This window comes from Barbus barbus (assembly GCF_936440315.1).
Source record: "Barbus barbus genome assembly, chromosome: 45".
In the NCBI taxonomy this organism is placed as follows: domain Eukaryota; kingdom Metazoa; phylum Chordata; class Actinopteri; order Cypriniformes; family Cyprinidae; genus Barbus; species Barbus barbus.
This window is the reverse complement of record NC_136723.1, coordinates 4,512,044-4,533,108: the sequence shown is the minus strand read 5'-3', so window position 1 is coordinate 4,533,108 and position 21,065 is coordinate 4,512,044. Positions and strand designations below refer to the sequence as shown.

The following is a 21,065-nucleotide window of genomic DNA, read 5'->3' as shown; positions in this document are numbered from 1 at the left end:
AGAGTTGACCCAGTGTGTAACCCTGGATCAGTCCCCTCTGTGGCATTCCGGAACCAGATTAAATGCCTCGACCCAGTGTTAGAATAACAGAAGGATATTTTTGGTTAGGTATCAACTGTTGGACGCGTAACTAAGCCTGCCGTTTGTGTATCTGTCATGCAGGAGTCTGTGCGGTGGGGAAGCCCATGTGTCTCATGTTTGAATTCATGGCCTATGGGGACTTGAATGAATTCCTGCGACGGCGCTCGCCAACCCAGCAGCCCAGTCTAAGTCGGGATACCTTGACATGCAGCAGTATCGTGTCAGAACCTGAGCATTACCCACCCCTCAGCTGCCTGGAGCAGCTCTCCATTTCCAAGCAGGTGGCGGCAGGAATGGCGTATTTGTCGGAACGCAAGTTTGTGCACCGTGACCTAGCTACCCGTAACTGTTTGGTAGCCGAAAACCTGGTTGTGAAAATTGCGGATTTTGGTCTCTCACGCAACATCTATGCGGCAGATTATTACAAAGCTAGTGAAAATGACGCCATCCCGATTCGCTGGATGCCACCCGAATCTATCTTCTACAACCGCTACACCAGCGAGTCAGATGTGTGGGCTTATGGCGTAGTATTATGGGAAATCTTCTCATATGGCATGCAGCCATACTATGGCATGGCCCATGAGGAGGTCATCTACTATGTAAGGGATGGAAATGTGCTTGCCTCTCCAGAAAACTGCCCACAGGAGCTGTATAATCTCATGCGTTTGTGTTGGAGCACTCATCCCACTGACAGGCCTAGTTTCGCCAGCATTCACCACATCCTGGAAAGAATGCATGATCAGATGCTCCAATCTGGCCTTTCTTGAGGATCTCTAAAGATGCAGTTCAAAGAACCGAAAAGCTTCAATCTTTAAGGAACTAATTAGAATCCCAAAGAGCCCTGAGGGATCTTGAAAAAGGATAAAACATTTTCAGGTATCCACAAGAACTGAAGACAACCCAGAGGAGACCTTACAGAGTCCTGACAAACCTTTAAGTGCCCACAAATACTCAAGAACAATGTGTAAGAAGCCTGAACTGACTGAAAAAGCTCTCACACCTCAAGGAATACTGATCCCTCAAACTCTTTGAAGATGAGTTTGCTTGCATCTGTTCAAAGGATCCCAACTGTTTTTTTTTTCAATGACGCAGATGTACGGCAGACATCAGATGAGCGCTAGTCAAGGTTCGAGGTGATTAATATTAACAGGATCACCAGTAATGAAGGTTAACATCTAATAATAAGATGGATGTAGTGCAGTCACTGCAATACTCTAGACTGAAATCTCTGCAAGCAGTGACATACAGTATAAATGCCTTATCTTTGTACTCTTCATCGCTTTTGGATCTATTTTGAGTAAAAATCTGAGAGTGCTATGCATCTGTAACATTCTTCGAAAAAGTGAATTCAATAACATGCTACAGTGAATCAAGCTGAACAACATTGTCATTGCTTAATTTAAATTTAAACCATTTAAATAGAAGTGATTATTCCAAAGTGGCACATTATCACTTTATTTTATCTTGTAACTAATCATTTTGTTAATTTCTCATTAATTGATATTCCAAGATACCATGTTTCTTTGTGTGTTCTCAATTATATTTGTGAGTGAAACAATGTATCAGATAATATTGTAGTGTATGTAAAATATTTTTGAACAATTTCTTAAGATCATGTCTCATAATTCATTAAAAATTAACTCGTATGCATTATATGCATTTTATCATAAACTGAGACAAAGACATCTGCTTAAAATCAACTTTTAATAATTTATCTGTTTGATGGTCCCATATACTGTACACTACAAGTCAAAACCTATGAAAATGAAGTAGTCACCCCTTTACACTGAAATCTCTATACATCCTGGTGCATTCTGGGATACTTTATAAACAGTACTATAGGAGTGTCCATGTGTACTTCATCTGGTACATCTCACCCATTTCATTTTCAGTTCAATTCAGTTTAGCATGTCCGAACTTCTGACAGGTATTTAGCTAAAATCTCAGAAAAAAAATAAAATAAAAAATGTTTTGGAAATTTGTTATTATACATGCATAGCATGACCTTTTTTAGTGTTATTATTATGTCATTATTGTATTATTACACAATTTTACACCAACTATGCTAATATAGTGGTTCCATTAGCTATATGAATCAATGGTGGATATGACTTGCTTGAAATAAAACTATTTATTAGAATTTATCTTTTTGTTGTCTTGAAAACATGCTAGAAAATAAATACACCAATCCACATTTTCAGTACGCAACATTCATGGTATGTAAGTAACTGTCCATATCAAGAATGATTAAATGTAGTAATACTAGGAGCTTATTATGAAACTAATAGTCTACTGGACACTTGTTTTTCAGTTTAAAATTGTGGTTCACTTCGGGTAGCAGGCAGGGGGCAGTATTACATCACATGAACCTTATGGAGCCTGATATATGACACTAACTTTCTCTGCATTTGAGCCGGTTTTTGCTCAAAGCATTCAAAACAGGAACTCGCTGAGACAGTATTAAATCATGCTGGCATTTAATGAAGAGAGATAGTGAATGATTTCCCACATGTGTGGGACTGTTTCTCTATTCCAGCATTTAATTCATCATCTCAGAATGTTGGGTCACATCTGATAATCCTAGAAATACATTGTCTTTGCCACGAGTTTTTAACTGTTACAGAAACCTCAAGGAGTAAGCGAGGCAAAACCACAGACATCCCAATAGTAGTAGGCCAGGAAAAACAAGTGACGAATGGATTCACGAGCCATGGCTCCTGCCAGCGCGTTTGGACGACGACGAGGCCACAACACAACCGAGCGGGTGAATTTGGGCATCAGTGATTTCTATTCAAGCAGTACACTCTCTCTGACCCTTGTGATGTAACTTGAAAAAAAAAAAAAAAAAATCCTGATCACCCCACAAGACACTTAAAAAAAAGCTGATTCTTTCTTAATACAAAAAGTCCTATTGAAATTGGATAATGGATTTCGTAAGGGATAAATAGAACAAATTTCATTTTTCTGTTCCGACATTAAGGAAAAAATAAAATAAAACGTTTAGATTTTTATTTAGTATTTTTATATATACATTTCATACTGTGCTTTTTTATTCTGTTTTATACTGTTCATAAAGAAGAAATAGAATACATATCATAATTCTATTCAGCCACTAAGAAAAAAAAAATAATAATAAAAATAAAATAAAAGTTTCATTCTCAGATATGTTTATTTATATTTGTATTTGGTATTTTTCTATGAATTTCATACCATCCTTTTTTATGCTGTTTATGTTTTTATTGGTTAATTTTACAAATGATATATAATGCTCCTTAAATAGTAAAAATGTAAGGAAATTTATGAAGTTGATTATTAAGTGAAGCACTTCTTTTTTTTTTTTTTTTTTTTTTATCCGGCCTGTCAGTAACACAGATAACACATGACAGTACGTATGTGTAGCTATGCTATCATCATTCACAGCCTTTTTTTTTTTTATTATTTTTTTTTTATATATTTATTTTTTTAATTAATTAATTAATTAAATTTTATATACCCTTTTATTTAACCATACTATGACCGACAAGACCAGGGGACAGAGAAAACAAGAGAGAGAAAGAAGAAAAAAATAAATAAAAAAATAATAATAATAATAAAAAAAAATAATAATAATAATTATAATGATAATAATAAAAATAATAATAATAATGAAAAAAAAAAAGGAATTAGAAAAAAAAAAAAAAAAAAGTTGTGGATAAAGTCAACAGAGAAGGGGGAGAGAGAGAGAGAAAAAAAGGAGAATGGGGGATAGAGAGAGAGAGGAAAAAAACAAAACAAAAAAAAAAACAGACAATTTGCTTCGATACCTGCTGACAAAAAGAGAAAACAACAGAAGACACAACAGAAGACACAACATCAGAGAAACTGCAGCAACAACCAACATCTGTATGAATCACAATAAATTCTAAATGTTAAATGTTATTGAGCAACACGCATAACTAATATTACAAAATAAGTTTTGAAGCAACAGCAGATCAGAACAATGTGTGTCTGTGAGCACCTGTTTTTACACCAATGTGAATGCTTGAGTGTACACCTGTGTGTGTGAGCGCGCTTGTGTTCATAAGGTTCCTCCATGTAAATGTTTAATAGTGTGTGTGTGGGGAACAACAGCCCCATCCCGCAAGGCATGAAGCAGGCATGGAAGAGACCCAGGCCCCAAACATCCGGAGGCCCCCCAGGGCACGGGACCCCCAGGGGAACCACCGCAGGGACAACTGCGGCCCCCACCCAGAAAAGGGCAGAGGAGAGCCCGAAGGTGGGACATCCGACAGCCACAGTATAGTGAAGCACTTCTAAACTATACAATTTAAAATTGACACAAAGGTAAAAACTTTTAACACTGAAATAGAGTAATAATTAAAGTCTAACAGGTCAGATGATTTGATGTTGATGGGCAGTTAATGGGCAAAGAGTGCATATTGAGATATTTTCAGTTCATATTTTGTTCTTTGAGACATGTTGAAATGTTGAGACACTGGGATCTTATAAATTCTAGTGGAGACGTGAGCTTACTGGGGTCATTTTCTCAGGAGAAGGCAGGAAACCACAATGACCTGCAAGTCTCCTTTTGATCATCATCTAATCTCACTGCTGTCTAGGAATAACAACCGAGATACTGATGAGATCCTGTTTGTGATTTTCTCGTCTATTGCTAAAGCTATATTCTTTGATTTGCTTTCTGTCTAAACCATCACAAGCCAGTTTTCATCTGTCTTGGGGTCTGACACAGGGTCTTTGAGCGAGAGGGTGGAGTATTATAAACCTGGGAAGTGGACAGTAGGTTGACTGTTCCCATTTTGGTTAGTTTACTTTGGACTTGAGAGCACAGCTTAGTATAGCCGTGGTCTCCTACATTTCAGAATAGTAGTACTGGGATGCCTACTTGCATTTTGTGGTAAAAGCTTATTGAATTGCATGCACTCTTGTCCAAGTTTAAAATGTACCATTAATATTTGTAAGGATAGTTTGGGAAGTGAGTTGACCAGCTGCAACCTCTGCCTTGGTTTTTTTTTTTTCCTCTTGCAGGACTATAGTGTCATTTTTATTATAAAGACTCAGATTCATATTATTACGAATAATACAGTAGCATACTTAAAAAAAAAAAAAAAAAAAAAAAAAAAAAAAAGGTTGAGCAAACTTAAAAGTTTAAGGCAACCAGCTTCAGCAGATTGTTGAGTTTTCTCAACTTGTTGTTTTAAGTTTATACATACATTTATATATACTATATTATATATTTATATATAAATTTAACTGAGAAAACTGAAAAGCGGTTCCAGGTGGAGATCTCAAAGACCGGAGGCGGCTGAGGGGGAGAGGTCGTCGCCCGGGGCCTGGCTCGCGTCTTCCGCTGCTGGTGCACCCAGGGTCCGTGGCGTCCCGGCGCCGGAGTGAAGGACATCTGGGAAGATCGCGTCCTGGGTGCACAGGGTCTGTGCAGAGAAACACATGGAGTAGAGGTGGTGGGAGTGTTAGCAGCGTGCTGTATACTTACTCTGGACTTGTGAGCGTCAGCCCGGGATGTTTCCAGCGCGGCTCTCCGCTCTCTCAGCTGGGCCTGCTTCTCCAGCAGGTCACGGATCTGCTTCTCCACGGCCTCCAGCTCCAGCTGCACCGAATGCAGCTCGAACATGTCCTCACCTGCACTCAAAGGTAGACACAAATCCGCCATTTAAGCAAGTAACAGTGAAACAATGGTAATGTGTGTGAATAGAGTATTAGCAATCTAAGCGAGATTAGCAGAAGCCACGCTGCCAATGCTAACGGGCTATAAGCTAATAGCAGACTCGAGAAATCAAAATAAAACTAGTGATAAGGCGCTTTGATTGGTTTTGTTTTAGAATGCTATAGTGGATATATTCACACGTTATAGAAACGAAAATGATAGTGTATAAAATTGTTTTTAAGATAGAAGATAGACGATAAAGAATCAACTTGATGGAGCTCAAACTCAAAATACGCAGTCACAGCCACACTTTCATGTGGCTTTTTTCATCATTTACGTCAAAATGAGTTGTGCAACTAAGTTGATTATACTTAAAAGTTTAAGGCAGCATCAGGACTTTTTTTTTTTCATTTGAAACAGGTGGCATTTATTTATTGATTTCATGAATTCAATTATTTATTTATGTGTTTATTTAAGGGGATGTATTATATTATTTGTAAGGTTTTTTGGGATTTTTTTTTTATTACCTCTAAGATTTGAAGTACAGTAAAAGTGCACATTCAGTACAATTAAGCTTCTTTTCTCCCAAGGATAAATCTGAGAATTATGTCAAATCTAAATATTTGGTAACACTTTAGATTGGGGAACACATTAGGAGTTTGAGGGGAAACTCACATATTCACTTAATAGTGAATATGTGAGTTTCCCATCAAACTCCTAATTTGCTGTTTATTAATAGTTAGTAAGTTATAGTTGTTAAATTTAGGAGTTTAGGAGTAGGAGATAGGATTAAAACATTTAAAATATGTTCATGCAGAATAAGGCATCAATATGTGATTTATTAGTACTAATAAATAGCCAATATGCTAGTAATATGCATTTTAATAATAAAATAGTTAATAGTGAGCAGCGTTCCCTAATCTAATGTGTAACCAAATATTTTAACTAGTGCTTTTAGACAATTGGATCTCAATGTACTTTACATTCAAACACTGTTCTTCCTCACAGCTTCATGGTGGCTGTCTGAGAAACTCCATGTCTACTATCACACATAACTAAAGAGTAACGCAAACACAGAGGAATTCTGACCCCAGCTGCTCTGGTTTATAGACTTGGCCGTGTCTGAGCAAAAACTGAAGTCCAATTGTCCCGTGGAAGCTCTCTGGCCGTATGTTTCACATACCAAGCATTTTCACGATTGTTTTACAGATATAAGTTTAGTTTAGTTTATTTATATAGCACTACTAAAAGAACCCCAAGGCTTACCCACTGTGCTTTACATAAAAACAAACAACCAAAACAACTTCACACACATATAAACAATCTGACAATCATATAGTTTAACTCCCATAAGCTGCCACCCCAAAGTGAGCTTTCAGAAGTTTCTTAAACGTTGACAGAGATTTAGCAGATCTGATATTTAGCGGCAACTCATTCCACAATCTCGGCCCCATTACTTATATAACACATGTTCCTTATAGCGGCCAAAAATGAGGCCAGCGGGGGTCTGTTTTTTTATAGTTCTTGTAGATTAGTGACATCAGCATTGACGGAGCAATATCCCCATCACTCATCAGCTCACTCTAAACATGAGGATTTCCTACCGCTTTGCAGGAAATGTGGAAAAGTCCATTTTGTTGTAATTCTGGAAAATATCTGTCGACTGTAAGCCATGACATTATGGGGTAATTGGCACATTTTTCCTTGCAAAAGAACAAATGAACTGAAATGTCAGCATGTGTATTCCAGTAACTCCGCCATGTAAATGCAAAACAGTATTTAACATAAAATTTTCAAATAAATGACACACCAGATGAGGATTTGACTCATATACAGATTTATTTCAAGAATGTTCACTAATTGTATGACATTGTTAAGTGAATGTTACCATACAGGATTTCAGACTTCATAAGGGAACAAGTATCTTTTCTGAAACGGTCACATCTGCTGAAGCGTAAAAGGAAATGTCGTTTTTTAACCTAGAATGAAGCTATGGCCCCATGACCTGTCGAGCACAGCTGTCTTTTCTGGACAGACGTTATTTAGAGCACTGGACTGCTTCAAACTTGCTTTCGCAACAGAGCAAGACTTGCAAAAGGGCTGGAACATTTGCTGCTCGGTTCATGCGAAAGTAAAGAGGTTTTATAGGTTGTTTTCCTGGTAAGACAAATAACATGAACAGAAACTCAAATGTCCAATCGATGCATGTTTTCCCTGTAAAACTTATGAGTGTGTTAGTATTGATTACTGATAATACTGATATGTTTTAGAAATTTAGCATCTCAGTCAAAAACCATTTGTCTAAGTGTGCAAATCTTCAAATTTTAGCCTTATTAAAGTGGATTCATTCTCTTTACACACAACACTATTTCAAACATGAATACACATTAAAGCAATACTGTCAAAATGGGTACACAATACTGTTTTTACATCTGTTTTAATCTGGAGGTTATATCCTGAGAAACTTTCCCTCTTATGAACAATACACTATATAAAACTGTTAATTTCACAGATGTTAGCATTATAGTATATTAAACATTACAGTCAAGTTGAACTTTCCTACAGTATCCTGGCAAGTTTTTGAGCACTTACAAGTCACACTTACTATATATGAATTTTATAATTTTTCTGATAATCAACTGGTGTTAATGTGATTTTAGTGGATCTGTGAAGTTAGTTCTCCTTAAATTCACAAAGTAATATAGTATTCAGTTTATAAAAAGTGTCAAATTTAACATTAAATGCAACTTAAATGTCCAAATACTTTTTCAGGCCACTGTACGCAGTGCTAACTTTGTATACTAAAACACTTGTCCTTCCATGTTTGGCCAACAATGTTATTTTGTATGACTGAATTAGATTTTAAAGAAGAGGTTTAGAACAGAAACAACATTTAAAAATAGCTATACCTTGGTTCAAATGTTTAACTTTAAACAATAAACATTCTCTTTTTGACTAACATATGAATATATACACATATTATATACATACGGTGGTATGTGAAGTAAAGATGTGTTTGAACCGTAAGTTTTTAACATGATGACAAATGATTTTGATTAAGGCCGTGACACAAGGTATGCTGCATCACTTCAATGAATCAGTCAGTTCTGGTGCCACTTCATTTGTACTATTATTTTGTTTTAGAAAAGTATACATAATACCTTAAAAACTGAATATAATTCATTAAAAAAATAAAAAACCTTTAAAAAATTCAATATTTAAGGCATGGGTATTGATCCGTGTTGACAATTATTGGAAATGATATCATCAGTGTGTGTGTGTGCGTGTGTCAGGAAAAAGATAAAGTTGTTGATTAAATTAAGCTATTTCAAGTCACTAATGTATAAGTTTACCCAGCGTTACATCAATATTTCATGGTCCTTGTCATAAGAAATTCTAATCCAAGCATTCGTCTACATTCTAAATCTTTTTGGACCCCATAAACTTTGCTTTGAAACAATTGCTTTGCAATAGTTTTTTTTGTAAAACATACTTCAATAATCTTTGTTTCAATGTAGAAATTAGATTATTTTTCACAGTTTATGCTTACCAACGCTGCATTTATATGATCAAAAATACAGTAAAACTCTAATATTATGAAATATTATTAGAATTACAAATAAGAGTTTTATTGTAAAATATAGTTTACTCCTGTGATGCAAAGCTGAATTTTCATCATCATTACTCCAGTCTTCAGTGTCACATGATCCTTCAGAAATCAGTATAATATATGGATTTGTTGCTCTGTTGTTAAAATGAAATGTTCACAAACTTTTGGTGCTTTATATATATATATATATATATATATATATATATATATATATATATATATATATATAATTCATTCTTTGAAAGAACAAGATTTATTTGAAACCTAAATCTGCTGTATCATCATAAATGTCAGCACCTTTGCTGAATAAAGTATAAAGTATTTTTCTCTCTCTTTGCTTTTATTAACCTTATTTTTTGTGTGCTGGTGCATCACAGTTTCCACAAAATTTCCCAATTTCATTAACATTATTGCTTTTTCTGTATTTTTGAATGATTGCAGCGTTGGTGAGCACAACAGACTTTTGGCCGGTAGTGTATTTTTTGGCTGTTCTATTTGGTGGCAGCTTGGTATCCTAGGGACGAACCTGCAGTGCAGTGCAAAACAAAACAAAAATGAAAACAAAAAGCAAATAATCAAGTACTTCACCTAGTTCACCAAAATAGATTTCCAGTGGTCCCTTACATGCACGCTTTCTTTCTAGTGTGAACCAATGGACAAATTCACTGGACACTTCACTACATCCTTCACTTCAACACCCACTAACAAAAAATATTCTTGATTTACAACAATCTGGCCAAAAAATTACAACTAGCCAAAAAACTCATCCAACTTTTCCACACTTAAGGCATTTTGGGAACAAATACAATGTGTTAAACTGGCTATTTAAATCCACTTGGATTAGCCTTTAAATAGTTCAATATCATGTCAAAACTTTATAAAGACAGAAAAAAAGCACAGAAAACTTCATAACCACAAGTCTTTTGCTGATAAAAATGCCTTTTTCACAGTCTCTTCTCACTTATGCTCAGTAGATCCCGGCCCATGTTGAACCTCAGACCACTGAATGGTCGTTATGGTGCGCTCCGCTCAGGACCGTGTGGTTGATGGAGGATGCAGACCTGTCCGAACCCTCTGCTGTGCCGTTCACATTCTCCTGGCGCTGACAGCACAGGATCTGTTTAAATGTGACGCTCATCTCCTTGTCCCGGTAGGAGTATATGATAGGGTTCATGGCAGAGTTGAATTCCGCTAAAAGAAGGAAGAATTTCTCATAGGTCAGGACATTGCAGTTGGAGCAGACCACGTCCAGCAGGAGAAGCACCAAACCGGGCGTCCAGCACACAATGAAAGCACCTGAAAAACAAGAGAAAATACATGCGACTCATGAGCATTTCAGGAAACTGAAAAGTATTTTTCTGTCCTGATTTAACAGGTTTAAAAGAAGCAGAGTCACACTCCATTACAGTTCCTCACAGCACCCAAATATTCTCCTTAGTTTTGGAGTATTCAACATTTTCTATAACCAATCAGATTCAAGCATTCGACAGCCCTAGGATCAATTTAAGTAATAGATAACTCATTAGCATAACCGTAAGTCTACTCACAGAACAGTTAAAGTATATTTTAAGTATAGGAATTTAATACTTAATAATAATTAAACAGTGCAAAAATAATACATAAATAGCAAATTTTAGGTCTGACGTTAAGTTCACATGGACCTAAAGAAAACTTACAAGTACACTTAGTAGTAAAAAACTATTAAACTTGTAGTTTACTGAGAGCATACCTCAAAATGTACATTAATAAACTAAAATGTGGGATATATGTATATAAAACTAGTAAACAGTACAATTTCACGTGTGTAAACTAGTTGTGTACTCAAAGTTTACTCTTATAGTACCATACTGTTACTGCATACACTTGAAGATCACTTGTAAGTATGGTTGGGCAACATGACCAATATCTTTAAAGGGATAGTTCACCCAAAAATTTAAATTCTGTCACTCATGTTGTTCCAAACCCGAAAGACCTCCTTCCATCTTCGGAACACAAATTAAGATATTTTTTATGAAATCTGAGAGCTCTCAGACCCTCCATAGACAGTAAGGGTCCTTACACGATCAGGGTCCAGAAACGTAGCAAGGAGATCGGTAAAATAATCCACGTGACATCAGGGGTTCAACTGTAATTTTACGAAGCTACGAGAATACTTTTTGTGTGTGCAAAAAAAATTTTTTTTTATTCAAAAGACTTTATTCAAATTGTCTCCTCTGCGTCACCCTAGCGCCATTTTGGAGAATATCCGCTGGACAGAAACTGTGCATGCTCTTCTGTGATAGTCGCATACCGGATTCCATCAAAAATATCTTAATTTGTGTTCCGAAGATGAACGGAGGTCTCACGGGTTTGAAACGACATGAGGGTGAGTAATTAATGACAGAATTTTCATTTTTGGGTGAACTAACCCTTTAAATCATAATAGTAGTAATTGTATTTTACGGTAATGATATATATCGTGATAGTTATTTTTGCTTTAAATTATGATATCAAATTTTTTGATACCATAGACATTTCATAATTCTTGTCACCAGTGTTAATATCACAAAAAATAATACTAGCCTAAATAAAAATAAATAAAGAAAAAAAAAGAAAAACCCCAATGTTCACTGAAGACAAGTAAACAGGCAGTGATTAAATAAGAATAAGAAAATTATTACAAGCAATAGTACAAACAAATACAAGTATTCAAATGTATAAAAAACTGCATATTCTTCACTGTGAATTACATATATATTCCTTCTTATTAAAATTACTAAAGTGATTTAGTCAAGATCATTGAGAGATTTTCTCGCTTTTGTTGAGTGATAAACATGAATGACAGACAGCAGGAATATTAGACTGCTGTCACTTTAAGAGCTTCCTGGATCTAATATACTGTTACACATGTTTTCTTTCTCAGCTGTTTGCTTTCACTTAAGACCTAAATTACTGTGTTTACGAGCTTCTCTTTCGCTGCGGATTACGTTTCAGTGGCTTAAAATCACTAGTTTTTATACCGCAATGCTTAGAAATTTGCAGAAACCATCCGTTTTCATGACAATGTAGCACAGCAATGTCACATGTGCGCGTAACCACGATAGAGACAATAGTCCAAAATATCTACTGGTTGACAAATTTCTACTGGTTAATCATGTCTACCATCGCCCACCCCTACTTGTAAGTATACTTTTACCAAAAAAAATTAAATAGTCAGCCAATTTAGTCCCAAGATCTATACAACCTGTAAACATAAGTATAGTGCATTTATTTTAGTACAGTACATTTACTACATACAGCACACTTGGAAATATACTTGAAGTTTACTTGAATACTTTTGAATATATATATATATATATATATATATATATATATATATATATATATATATATATATATATATATATATATATATATATATATATAGTGCCCTACAAAGGCAAAATACCTTAACTCGAGTGTGAAACTGAGAAAAATGACTTTAAAGTTGTTTTGCTTGTCCAGCCAAATTAATTATAGGTAGGATACTGGAAATTTGGCAATTATATGTTTTAGGAATGAAAATTATCTACATAAAAAGTTTGGAACTCAAAACGTTTACCCCTATTTTGAAGTTAATGTACTCTGCCTTTGCATTATCTGCACAAAGTGAGAAGTCACACCAAGGAAAAAGGCAGTGACTTCCACATTATCAATATTTGATTGCTGATCTCCATTTAAAAAATCATTATAGTAACACCTGTATAAAATCTACTGATCATGGGATCATCTCATATTGGCATATAGTATTGTGACTATTAATTTATTTTATTTTTTTTTAACCGTAACAAGCAGACTAAAAGTCAAACATGTGAGTGGTTACCGTTTTGCAACCAATTTATTTGCTATGCTCAGTTACGTAAAATAATTCTATACATAGCATAATTGCTTATATTGACTTTAATGAAATAGCCTAACCTAAAAGAATGACTTGTGGATTTATGTGAATGCCAGCAAGCAGGCATGCTCAGAAATGCGTGTGGATTAAAAATCTCAGACGATGTTCAGCGCTGTGGATTGATTTTATCGGGTTACAAGAAAAGGTAGGATATGGATTTAATTGCGAACTGTTATTCTACTGATTTTATGACTGATCATGCTACATACTACGGCATTCAAGTACACACACATCCAACTAGAAGTGACGGCCTGGTGAATGATCTGCATTACAAAAAGGGAAAACAAATTCTTTAAAGGTTATTCACGATTATGTATTGCTGCCAAGGTGTCTGGTCTTTACAGTGGTTTGTTATATGGAGCTGTTTGGTAGATCGCGATCTAATTTGTTTGTCTACACTCTAATTAAAATGCAGCAGACTTTAAATGGACAGTAAAAAAAGGCAGAACACCGTATAACTCCAAGCCGGCACCGTAACTTAATTTTGACGCGCGGTTAAACAAAGGCATATCTCCATAACTCAATTTGAGCATCCAAACAAAGCGAAAGAGCCGTTACTGGTGTTATACGGTGTTCTGCCTTGGTTTCTTCTGGGCTTTTTGAAGTTACGGTTGAGACCACCCATTATTTCCTTGGAAAAACAACGAAATTGACTCAATATATTTATGTACATGAAAAAGGATGTATTGAATGTCCCAAAAAAATCAATAATTCATTTTCGACAATAATCAAAGTTACGGTCTTTTGCCTTTGCACGGCAGTATATATATATATATATATATATATATATATATATATATATATATATATATATATATATATATACATACACATACATACACACACCTTTTTTTTTTCCTTGAAATTGTAAATGATTACAGTATTATGTTTTACGAGAAAACACCTTTTCAGTGTTTCTACATCAAAAGTTCATCAAGTATTACTTGTCGTTTATTTGAACAATATACTTTCTGAGTATACATTTTTTCAAAGTTGTATATTCAGTGTATATACTTTGTGTAAGGACAGCATTTTATGGTTTTCTTCAGAAGAAGGTAGTTTCTACTGAGCCCCTAAAGGGACATTGGCAAAAAATGAAGACTTTCTCGTGCGCACGAGAAACTATCGCGTGCGCGCGAGAAACTTTCGCGTGCTCACGAGAAACTATCGCGTGCTCACGAGAAAACTATCGCATGCTCACGAGAAAACTATACTTTCTCGTGAGCACGCGAAAGTTTCTCGTGCGCACGCGATAGTTTCTCGTGTGCACGCGAAAGTCTTAATTTTTAATTTTTTTGCCAATGTCCCTTTAGGGGCTCCGTAAGTTTCCTATATAGGCAGTGCACAAAGTTTTGAAACAGAGCATGCATCTCATCATATAAGGCAGTGGTTATCTGGCTTTTCCATTACTAAGAGAAGGGCAGGGATGCATCCAGTGCTTAAAACAATCCTTACAGCATATTTTCTTTGTGCCAAACTTACTTTTTCTTATGAATCCAACCCAACATGACTTCGACAACCAAAAAATGTTTACTGAAAAAGAACATTTTGGCTACAGATGCTATTTCTGCTAGACAGAAACTCTTCTTTTAGTCGAACACAGCTGCTCTTGAATGGTTTACATCATTAGAAAGTTATGTGGAGACTCTCAGCAGGCTTTGCCACATGTTTTGCTCTCTCTGAACAAAACCAGAGACGTGAGCAAGGGGAATTGAAGACTACGTTTGAAGTCAGAGATTCTGACAAAATTGTAGTGTCCACCATAAAGACAAACACTTATTGTGTTCATACTGTATTGCAAAACATTATTGCTGCTATTGAGATGGGATACGGGTAAGGTTAGGAACAGGTTTGGTGGTATGGGTAGGTTTAAGTGTGGGTTAAGGTGTAAGGGATGGGTCAACAGTGTAATTATAAAAGTAATTACATAAATTAATTACGGATGTAATTACATATAGGTATTTTAAAAAAATATAAGTACAGTTAAAAAGCATGAATGTACACAATAAGTGTATTGTATCAAATGATTACTTTAAATGTAAGTACATAGTAGTTAAGGCCACCTAATATAAAGTGGGACCCATTGTTCTTCTGAGAATAATGAATCTCTAAATAAAAATATACTAGAAATGAAGATGGTTTCCATCACAAGCACTTCACTGTGGGTTCAGCTGTGAGAATGAAGCAGCGTTATGAGCTTATTTTACACAAACAGCTCAGAAAAATTATTTGAAACCGCGAAGATCAGCTTGTTTTGGAAGAGAGTGAAAGAAAAAACAAAATCACAGAAATGTTGCTACACATTTTGATAATATGGTTTTGATCGACCATAGTATGGACTTGGATTCAGATGAGATAGCCTACAGCCATCCTGTTGATGTCATGCTCTCTTGGAAACATTTTACTCGATTTTATTAACTGATATTTATGTCATCTAATTTAGAATTACATCTGATATCGGTTAAATGGGAATTTCATCCACCGAAACACAATTCTGATTTAATTTAGTCCATTTGAGTGATCCGTAAGTGGCATTATCATGACATGATATCTCCACACACATTTCCGCTTACACATAGATGTAATAATTAGATGTAATTTATCCATAATCTACGTCTCGTATAATAGTAATCAGTTTGATGGATAACGATGGGTTTGGGGTAAGTATTCCTCTCAGTGCTCTACAGACACACAAAGAAAGACAATTCCATGCGTGCAGTGTTGGGAAAAGTAACTTTTAAAAGTAATACTGCATTACTCCATGAAAAAGTAACTTATTACATTACTTAGTTACTTACACTATATTACTTTTGTATTACTTTTTGTCACCCATGGGCTGGGCTTGCTTATTTGGTTTAAATAACAAAAAACCCAAAAGTTGTATTTTTGGCAACTGCAAAGGCCCTTTCACACTAAAAGTGAAATTAATAAGCCTAAGGCTAAAAGAAATGCCTATGTCTTTGCACATCACTCCCAATTTCTCTCAATTTGAGTACAGGAGAGCTGTCAGTCAATAAATGGGAAAACAAAGGAACTTGCATTACTTATTTGAAAAAGCAACTCAGATATTTTGCTGTAAATTTAAAAGTAATGGATTACTTTTCTTGTAACTTGAAAAAAGGAATCTGATTACATAACTCACGTTACTTGTAATGCATTACTCCCAACACTGCATTGGTGTGGATGAACTGAATTATTTGATACTTTACAGTACTTTTACTAAAACTGAATGCTATGATATTTCACCCTTCATTCTTAATGTCATAGCTACAGTACATGAGAATATTGGTTAGGTACAAATACGTCCATAATGACGTCCCTCACCCTTCATTAAAGCTCTCCTCCACTTTGAAGCTGAATAAGCAGTTAAATTGGCAGCTGCTCAATGTTTTGCTTCATGTTAGAGCAGGATCTCAATTTATTACTTCCGCAAAAGCTTATTAACACCATCAGGGACAATGACTGGGGTGTTCAGGCGAACACTGCAAGAGATTCAAGTCGTGTGAATGTTTGGTTTGTCTAGGAAGTACTTTATGGCTCTCCTTGACACCAGCAAGGAATTGGCCATATAGAGGAAAACATGCCTTGATTGTTTTGGAAAGTGGAAGTCAAGCGATATATTGTTTTTGCCAATTATTCAGCACCTCAACACTCTTTGGAACAGATATCCTAAAATATATAACATAATAATGACTACTATTTTTTATTAAGTGTGTTTGACTGCTGCTGGAAAAGTCTAGAGTAAGGAGCCATTCATACAGAAGGTGTTTTCCATTCCACTTCACTGCTTTCTCATTTGGTTTTCTGTGTAAAGATGCTCTTAATTGATGTGTTGGACTTGCATTTCACTTCTTTTGTGGCATCTCACGCATGCCACAATGTTATATAAAGGTAGCGCTCAAGTTAAAAGAAGTTCTAGACTTCTTAGTGTGTGAATGACCCCATTACTGCAAAAATAAAAGCTATCACTGGCTCTTTGTAGGGGTATGATGGGACAAGTGAGAAAAGTTATATATTCAAACGGTATATTCAATCAATAAAAAGTCAAAGTGAAGTAGCAAATGTAATTATGCAGTATTTCTCTTCTTGTGAACTTGCAGTCTGAATTGAATGTAATTAGTTAAAAGACCCAGGAACCATTTAAAGTAAATCAAGGCAAAAAAAAAAAAAAAAGTGATTGTGCTGTTTACACAAAAACATTGACAAATATAGTCCAATTCATGAGCATAGTAAAACCTTTTCTAAACTTGTCCTGTCATTCAAAATGACTAATAAACTTTATTTATTGATTTCATTCATCTCTAACCATTCAGGCATGTGTTTCCAAAAAGCATTGTGGTCACAATGTCATTATAGTTTGAAGCACAGTTTCTTGTTGGTGTGATGTGCATGTAAATAGATCATATATTGAGTAGTACACACACACACACACACACACACACACATGTATATAGGACAGAACTTAAAAAACCCCCCGAGGTAGTCCCCATGTGTGTCACTTGATTAATTAGCAGAAATTCTTTCTTCACCTGCGTGACAATGTCATTACCAACAGTTTTGTTGTTGAATCATGGATATGCAGCAAAATTACTACAGTTCAGCAACGAGTTATAAGGGAAACGCACCCTTGAAGAGTTACTAAATTAACCTCTGATTCTCTGTCTAAACCACAAGTAATAATAACTTTAAACGTCCACAGTTTGTGAGACTTATAATATAATTGTTATGTGTGCAACTAGTCAGCTATTATATTGAGTTGTGTGATAATTTTACAGCCATTATCATTTTGCTGCTTTCAACAACACATCATGATTTACTGTCACGTGACAAATCTTGACTCATCTAAGATAAGTTCTCTCAACAAACATCATGTCATCTTTAACATTTAGACTGCAAAAATAATCAATGTCTATCAATATTAACAACCCACCAGTAAAAGTTATCTTTGCAAAACAAGCGCTATCTGTTTTTGGTAAACTTGACAACACATGGCCAAATGTTTGTGGTCAAAAATATGCAGCATTAGCAGGAGGTTGAGGGGAACTCAGCGAGACGGCAACACCTGTGGAAGTGCTTAGTGCATGCTTTGCATAGTTAACAGCAGATTTGGGACTGAAGGATTTAGCAAATGCATGGTGATTTGTTGAGCCCTACCCTACAGCTTTTCCTATGACTTTCCTGGAATTCGGCACACAGACCAGATTTCTAACCAGATATTTACATTTTGAAGTCTATGAGAATCTTCTTAATGAAATCTTTACGTAATCCCTATTAAGTGCTTTTCCTCAAAGATAAAACTTATATTATATTGTATTCACTATTAAAAGTACATTTGTTTGGTTGATTATATAATTTAATTTAATTAAATTTTAATGTAAATTTTTTGTGATTTTATGATTGAATTAGCATAGTGAATTGAAAGCTGATGTTCAAACCATCAACTGCAAAGTTATAACAGTTGTTTATATCTGACATAGCTGAATAAATCTCATTTAACACAATTTTAATGGATGGTTGATATGCTGATATACTTCCATAAATTTCAAATCATTGCTGTTTCTTGGGTGGGATGTTTATATTTGTTATGAACTACAATTATGGCTGGGATTCACAAGAGGCAAGATGGCAGTTAATCCAACAAAATATTTTTAATGCAATACATGCATGCAGTTTGGAAATGCAGTGGTCAGTTTATTATAATCTGTTTTTATTTTTAAAGATGGTCACTGTCTTCATGAAACCATCATAAGGGAACATAAACAGAAACATTGACTTCCAAATTCATTTATTTTTTCAAAATTATCTGTATGCCATGTAAGCATATCTGAGTTTGTCATGTGATCCATTAATGCTGATAAGGCAAGAAAGCAGATGAATAAAAAGCCAACACTGGCAAAATGTATTCCGAATGAAATGACCTGCTGCTTTACACCACAAGAGTCCCGATTCTCCTTTTCTTGAGGAGTGGAAACCGTTCCAATGATTTCATCATCACTGTAACTATGTTATTCTAATATACTTCATACGCCCTTGAGTAACTCTCAACAATGGATGAGTCATGCCTTTGAGAAGCCACACAACTGATTTCATTTTAGCTTGCAGAAGTTATTTGGAAGAGTGTGAGGAGATACAGTCTCTCATCATTTCCTGGAAAGTTCTTTTTGGTGGAGAGAAACCTGAATTTCTGATGTGACAGTGGACATCAGTGTTTCCAGATCACACTACAAAAACAGGCAAACTGGTCTGACACAACTTCAAGTTGTTTATAATTAGACAAGCAGTGCACTAAAGAGAATTTTGGATATGCAATAAACTCTCATGCAGATAGAGCAGGGAAATAATGTGCTGATGTCCAACAAGTATTGAAATAACCTTTTTACAACATCCCCGTGACATCAGTTTTTTAGCACTTTTTAGTCTCTTTTGGCACACAATGTTTTGACCACACCTTTATGTTTTCAGTTACCCCTTCCTGCTGCATTAGTTCGCTTTTTAGGTGGAGGTTGTGAAATGTTGATCAGAATAAACCAAAGATTACCATGTAATTGCCATGTTATTAATAGTTATACATCTCTAATCTCCAGGCTGAAATCACAGTCTACAAACCGTCCTTTCATCCAGACCCCCTGCTCTCCATTCTCTCCAGAGGTTCAAGACAAGCTCTGCCCGGTCCAAACAACAACAGTACTGTTTCATGCACCGTGCTTGTGCAGCGGGATGCTGAACCATGACTGGGTTCCTTTTTTTTCCAAGCCAGGCTTCACTGGAGGAGCCGGCGAGGCATGACACTGATGCAGTGCAAGGCAAACAGTGGAACTGGCTGCAAGATCACTATGACGGGCCCTCAGCTGTAGACTGCTCAAGGGCTACATTGTTCGTCGACTTGTAATTGGCACAATAGAGCGAAGGGTAACATATTACGTAGCATTTAGGTAAAGCTGCTTATATATGTATAGGTTTTTAGTGGTTTGAGTCACAGCTTGGAGCCTGGTGTGTACATTTGTACTAGCACTGAAGGACTCTGACAGGAAGCGAACACATGGAATCTCACCAAAAAGACAATGAGTGTGAACAGAAATTGGAGAGAACAAATTGATCCCCAGAGCAAATCATCTATGTCATAGTGACATCATTAAAGGACATATTCTCAGGGAACATGTGCAATTTGGCTCCATGGTACTCATATCCACAGTGCAGATACAGTAATTGTGGTAGACCAAAAAAAATGATTAATGATCGTTTCATGTGTTTTTTGTTTTGTTTTTTTACAAAGATTTGATAGTCAAGAGAATTGACCTTTATGAGGTTTCCCACCATTTTCAAATAATATTAAAAATGAGTGATGACAGTTTGTTTGTTGAACAAGTCATTGTGGTTTAAAACCATCTGCTTATGATTGCACTTTTTGTAATAAAGGATACGATGCTATTTTTATGTAGATATAATCTGCAAGTGGAATAGTGTGAGAATTGACCCAAACTGGACATGTTATATTCCATCCATGCATCCAAATAAAAATCTAAATGCTTACTTCCCTACCATACTGTCGGCAATACACAGTATGTGACGTGTAGTATGTCTGTATTTATAGACAGTATGTGAAAATGACCTGAATTAACTACCGCTTCTGTCAAAATGCTGGGATGTGCATCTGATGGACAGTTTACTATCCCATGAGGCCATGAAAGAGGATTTGTGAATGACAGTGAGCAACGCTAACAAACTAATGACGTAGGTCACATGACAAAGCCAACATGACACTACACACATTCATACTATATGTAATCAACTTTTTA

General features: G+C 35.6%; 2 protein-coding genes across 2 annotated transcripts in view; one reads left to right on the top strand and one right to left on the bottom strand.

Annotated features, from left to right (window-relative positions):
- LOC306864237 (muscle, skeletal receptor tyrosine protein kinase-like) overlaps positions 1 to 2,217 on the top strand; it is a 30,209-nt gene extending 27,992 nt beyond the window's left edge. Inside the window, exon 17 of the mRNA XM_079408089.1 lies at positions 163 to 2,217. Within this exon, the coding sequence (XP_079264215.1) occupies positions 163 to 848 (686 nt within the window). The 3' untranslated portion in view covers positions 849 to 2,217. The remainder of the gene's footprint in view (positions 1 to 162) is intronic.
- A 7,481-nt stretch (positions 2,218 to 9,698) lies between these two features.
- LOC306864246 (lysophosphatidic acid receptor 1-A) overlaps positions 9,699 to 21,065 on the bottom strand; it is a 28,618-nt gene continuing 17,251 nt past the window's right edge. The window contains exon 3 of the mRNA XM_079408114.1: positions 9,699 to 10,649. Within this exon, the coding sequence (XP_079264240.1) occupies positions 10,348 to 10,649 (302 nt within the window). The 3' untranslated portion in view covers positions 9,699 to 10,347. The remainder of the gene's footprint in view (positions 10,650 to 21,065) is intronic.